Source organism: Topomyia yanbarensis, unplaced genomic scaffold, assembly GCF_030247195.1.
Source record: "Topomyia yanbarensis strain Yona2022 unplaced genomic scaffold, ASM3024719v1 HiC_scaffold_74, whole genome shotgun sequence".
Lineage (NCBI taxonomy): Eukaryota > Metazoa > Arthropoda > Insecta > Diptera > Culicidae > Topomyia > Topomyia yanbarensis.
Window position 1 is genome coordinate 18189 of NW_026683980.1, and position 21475 is coordinate 39663.

The 21475-nt window shown below is 41.9% G+C and overlaps 1 protein-coding gene across 1 annotated transcript; it reads left to right on the forward strand.

The window, feature by feature from the left end:
• Positions 1-10730: 10730 nt before the first annotated feature.
• Positions 10731-11078, forward strand: LOC131696110 (uncharacterized). The gene has a single exon (XM_058984655.1). It carries the CDS (start codon positions 10731-10733, stop codon positions 11076-11078), a length of 348 nt encoding a protein of 115 aa, XP_058840638.1.
• Positions 11079-21475: the final 10397 nt, after the last annotated feature.

Below are 21475 nucleotides of genomic sequence, written 5' to 3' on the forward strand. Positions count from 1 at the left end.
CAAAAGTTTGAAACATTCGTAATAGAAATACGTCAGATTTCTGCTGATTTCGTCCACACTCTGCCTAGGATGCTCTAACTCAGTGTTTTTCAAGATAGGTTGAATTCACCCCCAATGGTAATTTACACTACTGCAGATGGTGAATTATACCAGGTAAATTTCAACTTGTTATGCTAATATTTACATCGAATTATTGTCAGAATCTTCTTACGACCAGTCGGGGTCCCTGAGCACTATTGAACTAAGGGGCCCCTATCATTGAACAGGGTAAACCGCTGTATCGTAGGATCGTTTATCGTACCACAAGAAGACTTCCAAATTTGAACTAAAAACTTTGTTTTGTAGGAAGAAACATTAAAATATATGATGAAAAACCTGTTTTAATCCACCTAGTGGGGCAATTGTGCCTTTCTCATTTATCCAAACTATGATTCAATAGCTGGTCATACTATGCCTACCATTTGAGACTTGATTTGTGAAAATCGGTTTAGTCATCACCGAAGAACCAATGTGACTTTAAATGTCGAATATGCCCGGAATCCGGGACTTCCGGAATCGTTGGAAGTGGACAATATATTTAAAGAATGTTTCATTGGAAATCAGTGATCTAAATCTGCGAATCTAAGTAATTTGGTGACCATTTCAATAGCCTCTGAGGTGTTGCGATTGTAACGGTTTATATGTGAAATTACAGTGTGACCTTACTAACCTACCTATAACTGCGGAACCAGAATCCAGAACCGAATGAAATTTATCAGCAATCAATGGGCTTATTGTATCTTTCATTTGAAATCATGTTTGTAAAAATCGGTCAAGAATTCGCTGGGAAATAGGTGTGATATTAGTTTAGGAACTTGGCGAGTTCCCCGGGAGCATCATGAACCGTCATAGGTGGCGAGTGTGGTCAAAGCTACTTTGAATGATTATTTGCGATCTAGACCTGCAAAACAAAGTAATGTTACACTCTTTTTAATATGCATTACATTATTTGTACATCATGGTGGTACCAGTTTATATGGGGTTTTGCTGTGTGACCGCACTCTTCAACCCGTAACTCCGGAACCGGAAGTCGGATCAACTAAAAATTCTATTGCAGCTTATAGGAGCGTTATACCTTTCAGATGAAACTAAGTTTGTGAAATTCGGTTCAGCCTTCTCTGAAAAAATTGTGTGGATTTAAATGACACACACATACATACACACACAGAGACATTTGCTGTCTCGACGAAGTCGAATGGTATATAACACTTTGCCCTCCGGGCCTCGGTTAAAAAGTCGATTGCATAGCCTTTCTTTATATGAGAAAGGCAAAAAGATGAGCATATATTATGCAACCAGGTGGCACTATATACGCAAGATGATCTGAGTTGATCCAAAAAATTATTGACAAGCGATTTGTCATGCACAGGTTTCCAAAAAAAAGCAAAGTCCTTGGCACCACAAGGCTCTTGATACTACCAAAACAATGATAAAGCATAATATAATATCGTTACTATTATTATTTATTTATTAAGGCTTTAACCTCGAGGGTCATTTGCCTTTTTGAAAACAATATACATTTCATAAATACAAATACTTTTAAAATTCAAAATTAATTCAAAATAGATAAAAAAGTATATAAACCACCTAATATCATTTCTGTCGACTATCCTGGGCGCACTGCTGTTCGCTTCTTGTGTTTATTTTCTTTCTTGGTAGTGAGCGATGGTGTACCCTCTGCCGCTTGCTGATAATTCTGTCTGCCTTCTCCCTCGCTCGTGTTTGTGTCCATATCGTTATCGCTAGATTGGCTCTGGTTGTCGCTGTTAGATTTTCGGTGCTTTTTGTGTTTTCGAGTGACTGTGATATTAGGTTCTTTACTGACACACTTAACCTCACTTTTCTTGACAGTTCGCTTGTACTGTTTACATGGACTTAGAAAAATTTGTTGACGAGGTATGAAGAAGAAAAGCACAAACAAATGACGTAGTGGGCCTTTCTGTTTTGTTTCGGTTCGGTCATAGTTAATTAAAGTAAAATTTTTCTGAGGTAAACAATGTCTACAAGTGTTCTAGTCGGTAGATCCGAGGTTAAGTTCGGCTTTTTTTACTTTTTATCTAATGCTCGATCGGATGTTTATGTTTACTTCAAGGGCCCCGCCCGCCGTGCTTAATTTTGCAAGTATAATACTAATACACTCCAAAGTGTCAAATGTTCCCACCTTTCTCTTCATCTTGTCAGCAGATGTTGAAGGCTGTTTGGTAGTGGTGGTTGTAGATGAGATTTCTTTAGTTGTTTTGGCGCAAGGTTTACCGTAGCGTGACGTCTGATTACTGAACTGGCATGTGGGCGTCTTCCCAGGGTATGTGCGCGTAGGGTTTTTTGTATGCAGTTAACACCTTGAGATGATCTGCCCTCGAAAGTCAAGTAAGACGGTAAAGGTTGGTATAGCCGCATTCTCACCATCCGAACACCGTGGAGTACGCTAGGGAAAAAGTTTCTCCAAGTATCGTTTGTGACGAGTTCCGCTTCTCCATACTTCGACATGAATCTTTTAATACACTCCGTACTAGTACGAGTTGCCAAATCATTGAGGCGTATTTCAGTTAGATCGAGGTCCATATACACGGTGATCTTGATTTTGATGTTTTCATAATCAACGTCATATTGCATAGCTACGAATCTTTCTGCCACGGCTAAGGAGTTGAACGTTATAAGAACTACTTGTCTCGTATGGTGAAGCTGGACGTTTAAAACCTCTGTAAGATTAAGTTCCATTTTCACCTTGACCAACTGTTGCACCTCGCGCACTGAAGGTCTAAGATGAGTCTGCGAAAAATCAATCGCGATTGTGTTCGTCCGTAATGGGCGAAATTTATTTTGTGGTACACTCACAGTTAGGTGCAACGGAACTTACCTGTGTCTATATGTTACACATACACGTTAGAGCGGCGCGGCGCGGATAGTATCTTTGTTTGGCTTCTGATCTGTACGAGATGAATAAGCAGACTGATATCATATTATGTTTCAATCCAAGATTTCCAAAAGGAATCATTGTAATGGCCAATCGGTACAGTATGCCAAGCACATTTGAAGGCTATTGCGTGGAGACTCAATATGCGGCAATCTGATCTTCATAGTTGCAAGACCTTGTTTGAGGAGGAAGGTGCATGAAATAGGACGGAATTACCATCAAAATAAATTTCAGCAGCAATTATATTTCACACAGGAGTGACAATAACACCCAGTTACATTGCTTCGTTTAAATTTCTTTGTAATTTTTTGATTGTGAGCTGTACAACATTCCAGATGCGATGAAACTGGGCAGAGTCGATTTCCAACTTCAGTAAAAGTCACATATTCTCTTCCAATCAACCTCCCACTTCGCCGAATCTCGTCGCCCTTGAAATAAATTTATATAATACTGATCGCGAGATCTCAAAAAGTCAACTTGGGAGGAGTTCATTTTTGTATAGATTTTCCTGTTGACGGTCCCAAATGCGATGAAGATCTAAATCATTTGGCCAAATCCACTGAACGCGAACCAGACACAGATTTATTGGTCATCGTTTTCTGTTTATCGCTACGATTCGATCTCTTCTGAACTGCGTTTAATTGTAGTCCAAATCCTATCAAATTAAATTGGAACTTGATTCGAAATTCTCAAGCGACGCTTGAATTGGTTCAGTGTCAGTTCGGCCTTGCTGTGTCGTCTTTTCTGCCGCTAGTGCCATTCCACTTGGTTATCTAATGCTTTTTGAACGTTTTGATCACATGAGATACGAATCAATGTGCGATTTCGAACTGCTCTACTACCGATTCTTCGATAAGAGATATTGGGATATTGACGAAACAATTCCTATATAAACTTTGAACTACAAATAATGTTCAATATTCATAATTCTATTCTTTTCAGCAAAGCACTAAATAGGCGTTAATATGGATATACATCCATCTTCAGCGCGGGGCCCCCAAAACCCGCGGGTTCCGGGCCAGGCTCAGTGGACCCATGCGTAAAGACGGTACTGATTATTGTCTTTATATTATAATTCGATGGAAATATTAGGTTAACAAATTGAAATTTACCCGGTATAATTCACCATCTGCAGTAGTCTAATTCGCTGTTTTTGATTTTCTGCTCCAATAATTCTCATTATACAGCAGAACAAAAGATTGCTGAGTGAATAGACACAGTAAATATGTACAATTATGTGTGCGTTCTGCACTTTTTTTTTTATTTGCAGACGGTATGGACTGTAATAGGAAAATTCAAATTGAAAAATTCTAATCTGACAGATACTAAAATGAGCACACCTGTGTATTATAATCAAATGCAAACAATTTTGCTCAAATCGGCTTATACTTAGTGCCACAAAGAATTTATGTTTCGAAAAAACGAACTTTTTCAAGTTAAAAAATCGACCCATATGTATCGCATTAAACTTTGAAATGCCAACTCATGCTGTTTATCATGCTATAGAAAGGTTATGGCTGGCTGACTCCAAGTTTCAGGGCGGCCTAGATGCTATCCCTAGAATTTCGGGTTTTTGTATACCAACAAATAAAGAAACAAAATGAATAAATTAAAACTGATACCGTTCCCTGATCACTCGACATTGCTACTGCTGTTGCAATGCGGAAAGCGTAGGGGAATTATGGGTAAAACCGACACCTTAAGATTAACACTTTTTCTGAGTTGCCACGAAACTAATAAAATTATAATTTTTATGCAGAATTCTGGTTCAGAAAATTCTTAACAAGACTTAATTTTTTCAGCGCTTCAAAAAAAAATAAGAAGGATTGGTTACAAAACTTGGAAAACAAAGTGACTTTTTGTAGGCACTGCGGGTAAAACCGACACCCGATGGGGGTAAGATCGACACCACCTTTAATTTATTTTCTCTCCACTTTATAAAAATCTTTATCTTTATTAAAAATGAGATATATGTGTGATCAATAAAGTGGGACTATGCATGATGCAAATATGTGCTTTTTATAGCTTCATCATGTAGTGAGGGAAAGAAAGTTCGAAAGCGTAGTACTATAAATAAGAGTATTTCATGCTATAGGATTATTTCTTGATATGGGTATTTCCAAATAATCCTTACGCACATCATTGCAACCTTCACTGTCATTTTATTTCGTAAGAGAAGATTTATAAGCGTTCTACGTTCTGCTGATCGGATTCATTCACTTATAAGTGACACTCACACTTCTTGGTAAAACTATCTTTTTCAGATTTGATTTTTCGGACTCTGATCATCAACGATCTACTGCGGTATACATAGGATAATTGTCTCATTGTGATAAAGCTCATCTATGACAAACCAAGAGAACACTATAAATTCAGTTTGCTGAGCTTTTTGCAGAAATAGCAAAAGTTTCGATAGAATCAGATAAGCAAAAATTCCAATTCTTGATTCTTAAAGAGACTTGCAAGAAATAAACACAATAAAAGTATTTCTGTGTATTTCTGCTATTACTATAGCGTGCTAATAGTGTAATTGAAGTGTTACAAAGATCCCCAGCATTTTGTAATGAATCGAAAGTATACACAACCATCGTAACAGCGTGTACTTAAACTTAAAATCTACCAACAAAATTTAACATCCAGACGAGTATGAACGCTGCTCTCGTATGTTTTGTTTATTTTTACGACATTCGGCGTACTAACGTAAATCCAATTTTTCTTCAAATGCTCTACATAAACGTACTAATAATAAAGTGTCATTATGAAATGAATAAAAATTTGATTTCTAGGAAAAGTTGTGGGGTGTCGGTTTTTCCCACAATTCTCCTACGGTTTATTATCCTTCCGACTGGCCGGGATACCAAAGGCCACTTTCTCCCGCTATTCCTTGGCTTCAAAATAGTGAGATGAACTTTAATTCTTTCTAAGTACCTTAATAGTTCCGATTTTCCAATATTCGTATTCAAATAGTTTTTCCAATCTTTATGTCCACTTTCGAAGATGTCTGGGATATTTTGTCACTGTGAGTTGTCCCGAGGATGACTGTAACTTTACACTGACTGTGATCCTTTGCTATGTCTATCCACTCAGAGGACTTTTATTCTATCATTGTCAGCTTCCTAGGAACATTACCAAACTTGCGGGCGGTAATTAATTACCGCACACATATTTAATTTTCACACTTTTCTGGAGCTCTTATTGACTAACAGCGGTCGGAAACTAGCTATAACAAATGTGACTCGTTTTCGCACTTGTGGAACACGTTAGCCGGTGGTTATTTTTCACAAAACTATTTATCGTGAAATAATTTCGTAGTGGTAAAGCGATACTTCACTTCAGTGTTGCACCAGGTAAACTGTTATCAAGGTACTGTACACTACAAAAGCACTAAGAGTAGTGGAACTTTTCAAAAAAATAGTTTTTGTGATAATTTCCCCACGAAAAGCAAATGCTTCGTGGTGACTACCATAATAAAAAATAAATAAAACAATTTTCTATTCGAGTGCGGTCAATCGGTTCAGTAATGGCAATGGTAATAGTTTAAGCCAATAAGTGCAATTTCCGACTAAGCTCCGGTAAGTGTTTTCCAATTGCCAAAAAATAGCACTTGTCGCCTTCGCTTCAACATCGTTGCCTTGACTATAGGTAGACAGGCAGCAGATGGCTGAGTGGCACATGAACATGTAATTGGCTTAGCGTAGCACAGCAGACACTACCATCGTCGTCGTTTTGCCGTTGAACTGACATAGTGCTGCGGGGATCCGTGCTGCAGCAATATAGCTCGACGGTAGTTTCATCCCAAATGTGGGGCAACAGAGTGTGAACCCCATTAGTAGGGTTAAATTGTCACTTTGTGAGGTTGTGTGCAGTGAAATATATTTTATCTACATCATGTCAAAACCAAAGCTTTGGCACTATAATCCTTTTGCGGAATTTCCGCCTTTTGTTTCAATAGATTTTGCTGCTGCATCTTTGCGCACAAGGCAATTTCAGGGCTAGTGATACGATCTAACTGACACTAATGAGAATCATTAGAGCATTTCTTACTTAACCTTCCGGAGATTGAGTCACGATATACATTTAGCCTACTGCTCTAAGAGTAATGAATAGTATTTCTGAACGTGGCGCAATCAGGGCTTTGCTACCGGAGAGTTGAGTAATTTTGGATAATCTTCAGGTGCTGTACTGTAAAGTGATGTGAAGAAAATTTTGTTTTACCTACACATATTAAATTTAAAAATATGATATTCAATATGATGCGCAAAAAGCCTGTAAAAATACAATGTTGCCTCACGTTTCGTTCGCTGTATTAAAGGTGTGATCAGTCCACCTCTTCGCAGGTCGACAAGTGGACGTTCACGGTCAGCTCGTTCAGCAATGGCAATGGAATCGGTCGAGAAAAAGTGCGAAGCGAAATCCAATTAGAACAAACCAAAGGGTAACTCAGGAAGCGGATATATAGAAATCAGAGTTGTTTTTTATTGTTGTTTTGTTAACATTTGACAACATACAATTAATAAAATTTTTGAAGTTTTGGTAATGTTCATCAGAAATGATTACGCGCAAAAAAAAATTGCGGCGGAGGCAGGATTCGAACATGCAACCTTTGGGTTTCCGACCTAATGGATTTCGAGGCCTGACCCAATTCTGTTCACCGACGCCGTCCTACTCTGGTGCTCAGGTTGGATGCGTCTGTGTAGATACAGAAATGATTTGTGTAATTGTCATTGACTAACTGTTTATTGTTTCTTCGGGCTACGCTAGAACTTGCGAGACTGGGGCGAATATTCAATCTGTATCTGAACCAGGGTCGTTTGCGGACTCTTTGTAAACGGGCCAGAGGTTGGATTGCCCATCGTCCGACTGCGTTGATGGTAGCTTGGAGTGTCCTACACGGGCTGATTATGCTGCATTTCTGAATCTTCAATCATTCCGTTGCTATCAATTCATGACCTTTTCGAGGCCCATTTTCAATGTGCAACAGTGTACTATAGTTGTTATAACACGATAAATTTTCAGATCATCTGCATACATGGCGACGGAAATCCACTGCAGGGGTCTTTCACGAAAAGCACATAAATAATGCCGAATGATAAAAAGACAAAGCAATGACTGTTTCCACATGACCCGTTGGTATCCAAGGGGTTTTAAAATCCCACCCCAGAAACACCGAAGGCAGCAAAGTAATGCCTGCTCCGCCACAAATACGTCAAGTTCCAAACCAACACTTCATCGGCACAACTTTGTCTCGCTTGCCCACTCAAGCCGCCAATTCCAATTCTAAGTCGGCCGCCAATTCCAATTCTAAGTCGGACGGTTTCTTGTCTGTCTACTATCAAAATGTTCGAGGAATGAGATCAAAAACTCAGGATTTCTTGCTGGCGCTCTCCTCTTGTGATTATGATGTTATTGTTCTCACAGAAACCTGGTTACGTACTGACATACATAACCCGGAATTTTCAATGAACTACACAATTTATCGTTGCGATCACTGGCACTGTAATAAAAATGCCTTAAAACCAGGCATTGTTATTACTTGGAACAAGTTATTGCCTGAAAATGCATCAACCGAACAATAGATTTCTATCACGGGAACGATAGTTGCTGGGGGACTGAGTCAAATCAACTCTCTCACTAACGCAAATGGACGCACGCTCGATCTGGCATTCGTAAACTACGCCGATTGAATCGAACTTCTCCAGCCTCCGACCTCTGTACTCAAAGTAAACGCTCACCATAAACCCGTCGTGCTTAGATTTAACAGGCAAGTTCTACCAGAAGACGCTTTTGCCGAATCCGTCAACGGCATCAATTTCAACTTCAACCGCTGCCATTTTGATAAAGTATCCGCAGCCTTCGATGTTGTTGACTGGTTTGATCTGTCAAGTGCAAACGATCTGGATCATGCTGTCGCGGTGTTCTACGGAACTGTATACGAGGTACTGCGCCGCATAGTTCCTAAGAATCGTGCCAACAGAAAGACGGACTACTAGTGGAATTCCGAGCTTCGTCGTCTACGCAACATTCTCCGAAAACAACGCAAGCGATACTTCCTTCACAAGACATACGAAAACAAAGCTATTGTTCGCTAAACTTCAATGCGAAACTACCCGGAATAGTGCATTCGGTGAGTATATAAGTTATTTCCAAAGCAACCTTCGGAACAACCCCTCGACTTTCCGAAAGTTTATAAACAGCAAAAAACGAGTTGGTGGTATTCTCGTAAATGTTTATCTCGGGGATGCCAGCGCGCAATCCAAAGCCGAATCCGTAGACCTTTTCGCAGAACACTTTCGTGGGGTATTCATCAACTCAGCTATCTCTCTGCCACAAGAGTGTATAGACACATTACCATCACACAATATTAGTCTCCCTTGTTTGAATATGAGTGAAGCAAATCTGTTGAAAGCTTTATCCAGTGTTGACCCATTGAAAGGACCAGGCCCGGACTGCTGAGCTTCGATATTCATAAAAAGATGCACACGATCATTGTCATAGCCGGTCAGCATTATTTTTAACCGCATAATCACTGAAAGCGTCTTCTCGAGTGCATGGAAAGAAGCGGCTATAATTCCGATTCAGAGGAATCTCACTTTTGAAGTGTTTTGCTAAAGTTCCTTGAAAAATACAATGAGATGTACGCAACTGCTTCTAACATCATCGACGAATGTCAGCCCGGATTTGTGAAGCAACGTTCTACCACTTCAAATTCGATGACGTACACCAGCATATTAGTCCCTTCTGTTGAGAAGCGTCAACATATCGATGCAATATATTATGACTTCATTCGATAAACATTGCTTTTCTGAAACTACAAAGACTAGGATTTCCTCCGTGGTTAACTGGATGGTTGCAATCTTAACTGTCTAGTCGGAGTGCTTTCGTTGGAATTGATTCAACTGGTTCTAGCTTGCTTGATACACCAACCGGAGTCCCGCAAGTAAGTCACCTGGGCCGTTAATTTTCATTTTACTCATAAACGATCCCTTCGAACTGTCTATATCGCGTAGATTGATATATAGCCCATGTGCGGAGAATGACGTTGCAGGCAAATTGGTGGGTGTTAAGTCAGACCGGAGTCAGTCGCAAAATTTTCAAAAATGAGATAGTGATAGCACTGCAAAATTAATTTTACGAAAACGGGATCGTTGTTGTCCATCTATAGGACATTGTGTCGCATTTCGCGCACGTCCCGATTCTATAGAATATTACTAACATAGAGTTAAATCTTGACGAGAATCAAAATACCATCACCTCCAGAAATCCGTCCGGTGAAAACTGAAGTTAAATGACACACTGATCAGTAGAATGACGCAGTATAAGTGAACAGTGGTTACACTGGACGTAGAAAACGCCTTCAACAGTGCTAGTTTGGCTACAATCGCTGATTTGCTGCACTAACTGAGAGTTCCCGAGTACCTCTGTAATATTCTGAGGAGCTACTTTCAGAACCGGCAACTGATCTACGAAACGGATACCGGAAAAAGAAGTGTAACCGAAACAGCGGGCGTTCCACAGGGTTCAATACCCTGCCCAACTCTTTGGAATGCTGTGTACAACGGAGTGCTGAAGCTGAGCCTCCCCAGGGCCGTGAAGATTGTCGACGTGGTGCTCCAAGTGATCGGCGAATCACTAGAGGAAGTAGAAGTACTCGCAACGGAGGCGATAGATGTTGTCGAAGATTGGATGCGCGAGAAGAAGCTGACGTTAGCTCACCACAAAACCGAGATGGTGTTGATAAGCAACCGCAGGGCAGTGGAAAGTTAGATAACTGGAAGTAATGATAGACGACCGGCAAGGCTTTAATAGCCACATCGACCATGCATGCGGAAGGGCCGTAAAAGTGATCTCGGCACTATCTCGGATCACGCCCAACAATTGGGCGGTCAACAGCAGTAAAACGCGACTACTGGCAGGACCTGCATGGGTGACGGCACTGCAGACGAAGAGAAATACATCTCGGCTGAACAGCACGTTGAGGCTGATGGCCAAGCGGGTGTCTAGCGCGTATCGAACTGTCTCGTCAGAAGCTGCCTACGTGACAGCTGGATCGATTCCCATAAACCTTCTACTCGAAGAAGATAGCGAGTGTTATAGGGATCGAGACACTAGAGGTGTCCGTAATTGAGCCCGAGCTGATACCTAAGCAAGTGGCAACTTCAGTGGGATATCGCAGTAAACGGTAGAAGGACAAATCGACTAAGTCCATGCCTGTCGGTATGGATGAAGAGAGCACATAGTAAAGAGAACTTCCACATGACACAGTTCTTGTCTGGGCATGACTGTTTCAAGAAATAGGTTCAGCCACTTAGTTACGCTTCAACCGGAATCGCCGGACCGACCTTGGCACTCGATAAGTTAGTCTGCTGAAGAGAGAGAAGGTAGACCAGCAGGCGCGACTTGGACTTGGCACCTAACCGACCAGCATCGAGATAACGGTTTCGAGAGGACCTTCGCCGTCGGAAAGTTTCTCCGTCGTGGTAGGCTAGGCCTACCACCAGCGATTAGTTCGAGTAGATCGTGAAGTAACACTGGCAAAGGGTCGTCGGTGCGCCTGTGAACTGGAAATCAACCCACTACCCAGAATCGCAGGACTGCCGGGGAACTCTTCGTCGGAGTAGGAAAGATCCAACGTTGAGGACTATTCTGAGTAGTTCGTAGCGAATCGCTGGCTTGAATCGTCGGGGCACCAGTGAACCAGATGCAATGCTCCACCCAGAATCGCCGGACAAACATCGGTATTCTGTCGGACCACTTCGAAGCAAGAATAACGCGTCCGTCAACGGTTGCGGGAGTCATTCTTTTGTCGGAGAACTCCCCGCCGAGGCTAGCTCCTCCACCGAGCACGACAAACCACCAGTATAGGGTCGTCGAGGTACCAGTGAACCACAAGCCACTCTGCAACCGGAATCACTGGATAGACCACGGAATGGAAATGGAATCCGGGGGATCTGATAAATATCGGACTCCTTGGTCGTGGTTTGAGGAGTAGGGTTCAGAGTTATCTTTTCTGTTCAGAGTCCCTCACTCTGGCACACAATGGAAGAAATCGGTAGTATGGTCTAACTATTGAACATGTAAGAGAGTAAAGGGCGAATACGAAATTATTGCGACACCGAAAATATCATGCCAATTTTTAGGGTAGTTTTATACATACATTTACTTCAAAAATCAAAAGAAAAGTTAATCGATGGAGCCTTGAGTGTAAAATTGAACGCATTTTCGCTTGATGCCCTCCATCAAAGTCTTTACAGTGTCATCCGGTACCAGTTTCTCAGTTTTTTTCCATTTTCTAAACATGTCCTTCTCGTCTTCTTGCTCTTCCAAAGTTCCCGCTTCATCATTGCACAGAGGAGTAACTAGAACATATTGTTGGCCAATAACCAAAATTTTTTTTTTTTCGATTTTTTATTAAGTGATATTTTTTTAGATACCTAAAAGCATACTGCATATTGTGGCAAAATAAAGAGTTTGCCAAAAATTGCTAAAGATTTTTTGTATGGATGCAAAATGGTGATATTTTAAGGAGTTTTTAATCATTTTTTATTATATATCCAGCAAAATCGCTTTCTAATGATGATGACTGTATTAAATAAGACAATATTATAACAAACGTAATTGAACACAATTATTTGTGTAATCTCAGCTTAAAAATAACCGAAAATAGTAGTGTTTCTGTGTATTGGACCAGCTTTAGAAACACCCTTTTTAAACATTTTATTCCAAATTTGAATGATAGAAAAAATACATTATACGGCACGATCCGGCAAAGTTTCTGAAACAACGTTACAAAACAAGATTCCGGCTATCTGAAAAACATTCAATCTCTTCCGATCTTTTCCGATCCACCAACTCCAAGCGATTTGAAAATATTGATATTTCCTCTAATTTGAGATACGCCAAAATGCTGCAGGGCCAAATACTATGTTTGATAAAATGTATATCTATGAATATGTGCACAGGTTTCCCTTTTCTTCTCCCTTTTCCACTGACCAACTGTTCATGCATCGGGAAAAACAAATGTATTCACAAAGATTACCTCGAACATACTAGTATTCGGAAGGATCTAGAAAAATGACCTCTGCACTGGTAGGTGGATAGATGCCAAATTGTCCCAAAAACTAATTATATTCTATTTTTAGTTCATATTAAGGCATAATAACAGCAATAGCCGCAATAAATAGTTTTGGCCAGGATTCGACCCCAGTTACTCCTCTGTGCATTGCCCAGTACTGCTCCACCGGGCGCAGCTCCGGACAGTTTGGCAGATTCATGTCCTTTGGAACAAAATGGACAGATTTGGCCTCATACCACTCCAGGACACTTTTAGAATAGTGGCATGATGTCAAGCGGAGCTTCGTCGTGCTGCTGCAAGAACGGCAAGAGGCGCTTCTCGAGGCACTCAGATTTGTAGATCTCGCCATTTACTGTGCCCTTTGTCACGAAAGGCTCACTCTTCAGTCCGCAAGAGCAGATGGCCTGCCAAATGAGATATTTGGAGGCGAGCTTCGACATTTTCTTCTTCTTAAATTTGTCTTCCACATAGAACTTGCTCTTGCTGGTGAAAAACTCCAACCCCGGAATTTGCTTAAAATCGGCTTTTATATACGTTTCGTCGTCCATCACACAGCAGCCATATTTTGTCAGCATCTTCTCGTAGAGCTTCCGTGCCCGAGTTTTAGCTGTCGATTGTTGCCGCTCATCGCGGTTTGGGTAGTTCTGCACCTTGTATGTATGTAGTCCAGCTCTCTTCTTTGCATTCTGCACGTAGCTCTGCGACATGCCGATCTTTTTAGCCAAATCACGGCTTGAGACGTTGGGATTTGCTTTTATCATCTGCTTCACCTTTCCCTCCGTCTTTTTTTTCTCCGGTCCCGGTTTTCTTCCAGCTCCTTTGCCGGGGTCCAACGTCAACCGCTCCTGGAACCGCTTCAACACTCTGGAGACGGTTGAATGGTGAATGTTTAACATTTTTCCCAACTGCCGGTGCGACAGGTCAGGAAATTCCAGATGTTTGGAAAGAATTTGTTCTCTCGACTCGCGTTGGTTCACCTCCATTTTCGTTGAATCGAAAAACACGACTTCGAGTTTGACAGCATGTAAACAATACACATAAATGAGAAAGTGTGCAAAATTTGGTTGATTTTTACCTAATGGTAAAAAAGTTATGCCCTGTTGAATGTGTCGCAATAATTTCGTGTTCGCCCTTTAAGAACTTTACCAAGAAGTAGAAAAACACACACATAACTGAACTCTATTATAGACAATTGAAGAAAGTCCTTGCTGTTATGACAGCTGGCTAGATTAGGCCATTACGTAATTCGGCCATCATGGAGCTGCTGATGCTGATTTTCTTGTCACAGGAACGGTTCCTTTGTTGAACCATTTGTTTTGAAAACAAATTTTTTTCTGCTGGAAACCGTGAGCAGCCTAGTAAAATATTCGAGCTCTGGATTTATTTAAAATGGGTTTTCGCATAAATTTTATCGTCGATGAAGACACGTCCATCAAATTTCGTCAGCACCTGACCGTAAGCTAACGGGCCCGGGTTCTGGCCAATTCGTGTTGTTTGGAGCTACTGTTAGGTTGTTTATTTGCTCGGTGACATTTATAGCCTCCTCGAAGACGGATTTGCCGCACAGTTCAGTGTTCAGTTTCTTCGCAGTAATGGCATGGATTTTTAAGGAATAAACCAAAAATCAATTCTGTGTGACTTCCTTGTGTAAAAAGTATAACATTTCAACTGAGATTGACAGAGTTACTCTAACCCTTCGAAAGCTGCATTAAGATATTAGATTTTTATCAATTATGGTCAACGAGTCAGAAACGACGCTTCTCAATAGACTTTATTGAATGTGTTTGTACTTCGACTTGTGCTAGTTGGTCCCTGATTTTGTTTTCCGTGGTTATCCTGAAAATACTAGCTCCAATATGAATGCTGGGACGATGTTGGTCAGAAAAATTGCCCCATGGCATCAAACAGAATTTCTATTTGTGTAATCAGTGAAAGTAAATTGAAAATTCATTGAGATATTGAAAATTCTTATTGATAATAAAGCAAGTATTCAATTTGAGGAAAAATAAGTAAACAAAAAAAGCGCTACAAAATGAGAACATACTTTGATATCATATATGTCAATCATAAGCTGAAATTTAATTAACATTTAAATTTGAAGCTAATATTAAAATATTATTTCGTTTTTCTGTAAATTCTTTCTGAGTTTGTATTGCTAACAGACCTGCTATAGTGAACCCCTTCATATCGCCCATTGTATCCTGACCGTTTGCGTAAAATTGGACTTGACTATCTGGAAAACAAAAACATTCACCACGGTTTGTTTTTGTTAACAAAATCAATAGAGAAATGGATTCAAGGGTGATGGGATTCGTCTAACTATTCGTATATTTTTTGTCAGAAAGATGTGCCCCATCCCCTTTGCTTTCAACGCATTTCGGATACCAACATCAAGATGGATACATAAACTGGTCCAAATTCTACTGGGGTGAGCGAATGCGGACATTCATGGAACCTTCTTAGCCACGTCACTTCCAACGATTTATTAAAACCCCTCTGAACTAAAACGGTTGATACGGTTGTCCACGTTTCTTCCTTATTCAAGGTTCAACATGATTTGTTGATTAAATGGTCGCTGTTAAGTCAGACCGGACTAAGTCGCAAAACATCAAAAAATGAGATAATGATAACACTGGGTAAAGAATTTCTTCAGCTACATTCGACTTTTTCCAGATTTGAAATATGTAACCATAAACAAGAATTATGGCAAAAAATATTTTCCAATTATAACGTAAAGGATGCTGCGATTCAAACTTTAAACTCGTTTTTCTCGAAATCAATATTTTGTCACTTAGTCCGGTCTGACTTAACACCGACCAAATTATTCAATAAATGAATTCAATTTTTCAGGATCCCTACATGTATTGGCTGTGTATGTGAAGACTAGACTAGACTAGACTAGACTAGAAAGATGTGCCCCCTTTGCCAGCCGGCTGCAGCCGCCTATGATGCAGGTACTTCCAGAAGCATCCGTGTTCGGACAAAAACTGCGTCAAATGGAAGTTCACTTCTCCATGCTTCCTAGGTACCCAAGCAGACATCTTTGGGATGAGTTGGTGGGTCCCTCTTCCTCTCTCCGCGTTGTCTACTGCCATTTAGCCAACGAGTCTGCTCGGGCCAGTCTCTTTGCAATACATTCCACGTCGTCGGCCAGAGTGATGCAGATCGGGATCATACCGGTGACAACGTACACAACTGCTTCGGACGATATTGTTCTGTAAGTACTGGCGACTCTTACGGCCATCAGCCGACATGTCCTGTTCAGCTTTTCACGGTTTCACTTGGTTTTAAGCGCAGCACCCCAGGTAGGAACCCTATATCGGAGTATCCATTGACGAAACAGTAGATTGAAGACGTCTCGTGCTGTTTCTCGGACCGCCAATGTTTGGCATAATTCTCGCCATTGCGTTCGTTGCTTTTGCTAACTTTTCGCAGGCGTAGTCGATGTGGTTGTTGAAGCTAAACCGGTCGTCGATTATCACTCCACATTGTTTCGATGCAATCCGATGGCAGTCTGAATCCGCTGAATCGCTTTGCAGTTGCTGACCAACAACACCTCCGTCTTGTGGTGAGCTTGGCCCCGTTCATCTAGCTTTCGACCGCGTCTATTATCTTCGTCATCGATATCTCCACTTCTTCAAGTGTCTCACCCATCACCGCTAGTGACACGTCATCTACGAAACCCATGATTTTCACTTTCCTGGCATTCGCAGTGCTAAGACCCCATCGTACATCCTGTTCCAAAGAGTTGCACTGAGAATGGAGCTCCGAAGAATGCCCGCTGTGACTGTCATTAACTTCTGCTGTTCGGTCGTCTCGAACAGCAGCAATCTGCTCTGGAAGCAACTCTTCAGGATCTGGCATTGATAGTCGGGAATCCTCATTCTGTGCAGCGCTGCAGCGATGTCTTCCCAGTTGGCGCTGTAAAATGCACTCTTTACGTTTATCGGGACCACATCGTAGTCATCTTTGCTTCTGTTTAAATGCTTACTAAGCACCCTCGAGAACTGTTCGAATTGTATCCACCCTCGATGCTCCTTTGCGGAATCCGAACTGCATCTTGGAAAGTCCGCGCTCACCCTCCGAGCATTTCGTCAACCTATTCTGGATTATTCTTTCCAGGAGTTTTCCGGGTGTATCCAGTAGACATATGGGCCTATAAGAGGCCGGATCACCCGATAGCTTCCCTGGTTTCGGCAGTAACACTAGCTTCTGTACATTTCACATTTTCGGGAAGTCCTGTACATGTCCGGATATGCCAGGATCGCAGTTTTCCATCCGAACCGGGGGCTTTCTTTGATATCAGGCTCTTCGACGCTTCTGCGAGCTCATCGTTAGTCACTTGCCGATCGTCCGTGTTTGCTCTTTCTTCTTCGCCATACGGTGTCGGTGGCCGATAGTTGGATCGAGCTTCGGGAAAAAACCCTCGACAATTATCTTCAGCTTGCTAGGGCACATTTCGGCTGACGTCGTCGAGCCCTTAATTTTCGCCATCACGACTTGGTATGTGTCGGCCCAGGGATTGGCGTCTACTTCCGACACAGCCCCTTGTGACAACCCGAACTGCTAAATCTGATCTCCAGTTTTAAAGCGGCCCTAGCTTCCCGAAACGCTGCCTTGCGCTTTTCTTTATCTGGCTCTGAAATTGCTCATTGAGCCCGCCTTCTGGCTCTGAGACAAACAGCGCGTCACGTTCCACCAGTAAGCTGAACGCCGTCTATTGCGTGATTTTAGTTTTCGCGGCATTGCCATCACAATCCTTCTTGTAAGGTCAGCTGCATTCACGTTCTCGGTCCCGCCGTTCGGTCGAAGTGCTCCAATAAAGAGGTCTTTGTTGAAGACTTTCGTCTTCCACTCTCGCTCGCAGGTCATCCTTCTCCGCGGTGCAGCAGGGCTTCCGTTGAACGATACGGTAGCGAATCGCCTGGTGGTCGCTAAGCGTATACGTTTTGCGTACTCTCCAATCAATGTTGGCCGTCAATAAAGGACTACAGAATGTGACGTTGATTATCCCGTCTCTTCGAAATGTGCTACGGAACCTTCATTGCACAATCGTACGTCTAACTTCGATAGAGCTTCGTGCAGGGTACACCATCTTGTGTTGGTTACTCTACTGCCCTATATTCCACAGCCCAGGTGTTGAAGTCACCACCAATGACTACCGGCTTCTGACCAATCAATTGCTCGGTTAACTGCTTCAGCATTATGCTGAACTGTTCCACTGTCAACCTTGGAGGAGCGTAACAGCTGCACAGGGGCGGCGAAACACTTTACGCCCGAGTGGGTAGAAAGCATAGGATGAGGGGTCCATTAGTAAGGATTTTTCCCTTTTCGCAATGCATACGCTTACATTACATTCACATTAAATCACGTTCGTATATGCAAGTGGAATTGTGGGAAGTCGATGTTTTCAAATGTGTGTAGTGCGAGATACATGCGTTGCACATCTAAATTTTTTGAAATGGTTCAAAATTTAGAGTGGGTAATTACCCACTCGGTTAGTTTCGAGTGGGTAGTACTACCCATACTACCCACGCTTTCCGCCGGCCCTGCAGCTGCACACGAAGTCGCCGTTGACACGGGGCATATCAGTAAAAAAGAAAGCAGTTGAAATGCAATAGGCAAACGATTGCCAGAAAACCTAAAATAAAGTATGCAAATTATGAGCAACCTTGACTAAAATTTCCAAGCCGAATAAATGAATTGAAGTGAAGTGAATAATTCAACAACTTGCGGAGACGGACTTTATTTATTTTATTTCTATGCACATTTATATTTGTAATTATAACTAATCGCCGTCGACCCTGTCTCGGGCAATAGCTATAAGACATACCCCAAAAGTTGGCTAGCATTGGAAGTAATTATGATTGCTATATTATAATACCACAGCTGCTTGAGTGAATTTTGTGTAGTTCAAAACCGAGAAGAAAATCTACTGCAACAGCTGCATCAAAATCACAGATCGCTGCTGAAACCAGGACAAACATCTGGCATCTCCAAATCGCCATTGCAGCAAGGATAATGCATCAGTTCAGACCAGCTTCGGGTTTTATAGTTTTCCTCATCCCCCCCCCCCTCGGGTCCGGTAGGGAAATAACATAACACCACACCGATGCAACCACCGCGCGCTCTTGTGCCTTTGCCAAAAATTATGATGAATAATGAATTTTGGCTTCCACTAGAATTTGGATAAATTCTTGATGAGCTTCCCTACGTGACGTTTCGGTTGGTCCCGGGCTGAGAGAACGATAACTCTATCTGCTTTATCCGGAACGACTTTCCCGAACGAACCGGAAGCTATATTCATTTCGAGATGGCAATAAAGGGGACCGGTTGTAAAATGAATTATGTCTCAGGAAACCACAACCGGGAAGCACAGTCGCAGAGCCTTTTGCTTGTGAAGGAACAGGATTTTATCTTCCCATTGAAATAATTTCAATTCATGCACTACAATAATTGCTGTAATTCATCAAACACAATTTCAGTATAGGTTACATTTCTGTGAGTGTGTTGGTATGCGTGCAATATGTTGACGCTAACTGATTGCAGTGTCGTACGATGGATGGCGCAGTGGTGCTGGAGTTCGGAAATGGTGGCTACAAACAATTCGAGCAAAATTCGCACTGCGATTGAAGAACGGTGATGCGGATAACTGAATGAATTGAAAATTTACTACATCGATTTAAGCTCTTCCTGTCGTCGCTGATCCTCTCCACATCCGCCTCATGGTGGAAGTTGTTATCAGTTCGGAAATCAATTTTGTTTGTGTTCGTTGCTACTTTGTCAGTTTTATCCAGTGCAGTTCATGACGGCAGTAAGATGGAAAAGAGCAAGGACGTGATTACTGCTCCCCTTGGGTTGGGCGAAGGCGTTTAGTCAAAGGAAACGAACTGGAAGGGCTTAGAAGGTTCTTTTATGAGCAGGGTTTCCAATTACTTCTTCGGTAGAGAGATATTCAAATGAGCTTCTATTGGTTGGTTTAATAGCGCGAGCTACAACATAGAAAGTGATAAAAGGGGGAACAATTTTGATCCGCTAGATCAACTTCCATCAATCGGTTGATTTCAATCAATCGGCTTCTTACCGAATAGGAAGGTTTTCAGTCATTCGTCGTATAGCGGTAGGATTGATTTTGCACGAGATATTATGTTTACATGAAAAATGAACAAAGAAAATGAACATTTCACTAACTTAGTTCTTAAATCTGTCAGACATTTCATTCGATGAATGTGTAAAAAATTTAAAAGTGTTTGGCTGACATTGAACTTTATAATTTACACATGATTAGACAAATTTTCCTGTCCAAGCTCCGACGTCTGTGAAATCGATTACGTAAATTTCTTACATCAGTACCTGCCCATCTCATCAGCATATACAATGCAAATTCCGGCATCGAAGCAATAATTCTCCTTCTGCTTCCTTTGCGCATTTAGACAGGATACAAAAGCAGACCAACGGGAAACCGACCGTTTAGCCATATTGCCCAAGCCACCGGTCGGATATCACTTATTTACATTGTCTATCGTTCCGAACGGCTAGCAATAAGGGGCTTAGTGGTTATCAGAACTTGTAGCGCTTGTGTGTAGAGACACGTAGCCATGTGTTGGTGGTGGGTGCACTCGAAGGACATTCAAATTCAAAGCCGATTTTAATATGTACGTTACTTGCGGATAACGGCATACTACTACTCGCTCATTTCCATGCCTTCATTCGTTTGACTATCGAAAGGTTAAATACTTGCGACCTGCGAACACACAAACCACGAATCCAATTTGCCACCGCCAACCGACCGGCAACAGCCCGCATAGATTAATAAATCACATCCCGGCGCACTCCGGTATCCGCGGCCTCCGGTTCCTCGGGTCTCAGCACTTTATCCAGCCACGCAGCCGGCTCGGCCCGGTGTGACGATGATGAGCCTTCCCCGGCCGCCGGATTTGCCTGGTGCTTGCTAATGACGCCAATTATGTCATCAATCGACGCATGCCACGTCGCCGTCCAATCGAGTGGGATCCGGTTGGTACGGACACCGAACTACCGCCACGGTAACGATTACGGTGCTGGTGCTTTTCGGATAAGACTGTGCTACACTAATCGATATCTAGGACCTGATACGGTGGTTCCGCACGGATTTCGATACTTGGTTTTGAAGAGGGTAAACAAGAAGGGAAGGAACCATTATGTTCGATTATATGTTAATCAGATTCTGTTTAACATATTGTTGAGCGGTGATTGTTTGAGTTCGATCAGTCACATTAGGAGTGGTTTTTTTATCGAATTTGATAGTTATTAGAGCTGCACGGATTAATTTGTTTGACATCAGTGGCTCCAGCAAGGAAGGGGAGTGGATGTTGGTAATTTAAACTCTCACCATTCCTTAAGTCGAGCAGGTATCTTATCAGGGAGTCGACAGAAGTGATTAGGGGCCCTTACACGAGAGTTTAGTAATG

What these genes read in the sequence shown, in the direction of transcription:
- LOC131696110 (XM_058984655.1), top strand. Translation starts at nt 10,731, where the DNA reads ATGATAGACGACCGGCAAGGCTTTAATAGCCACATCGACCATGCATGC.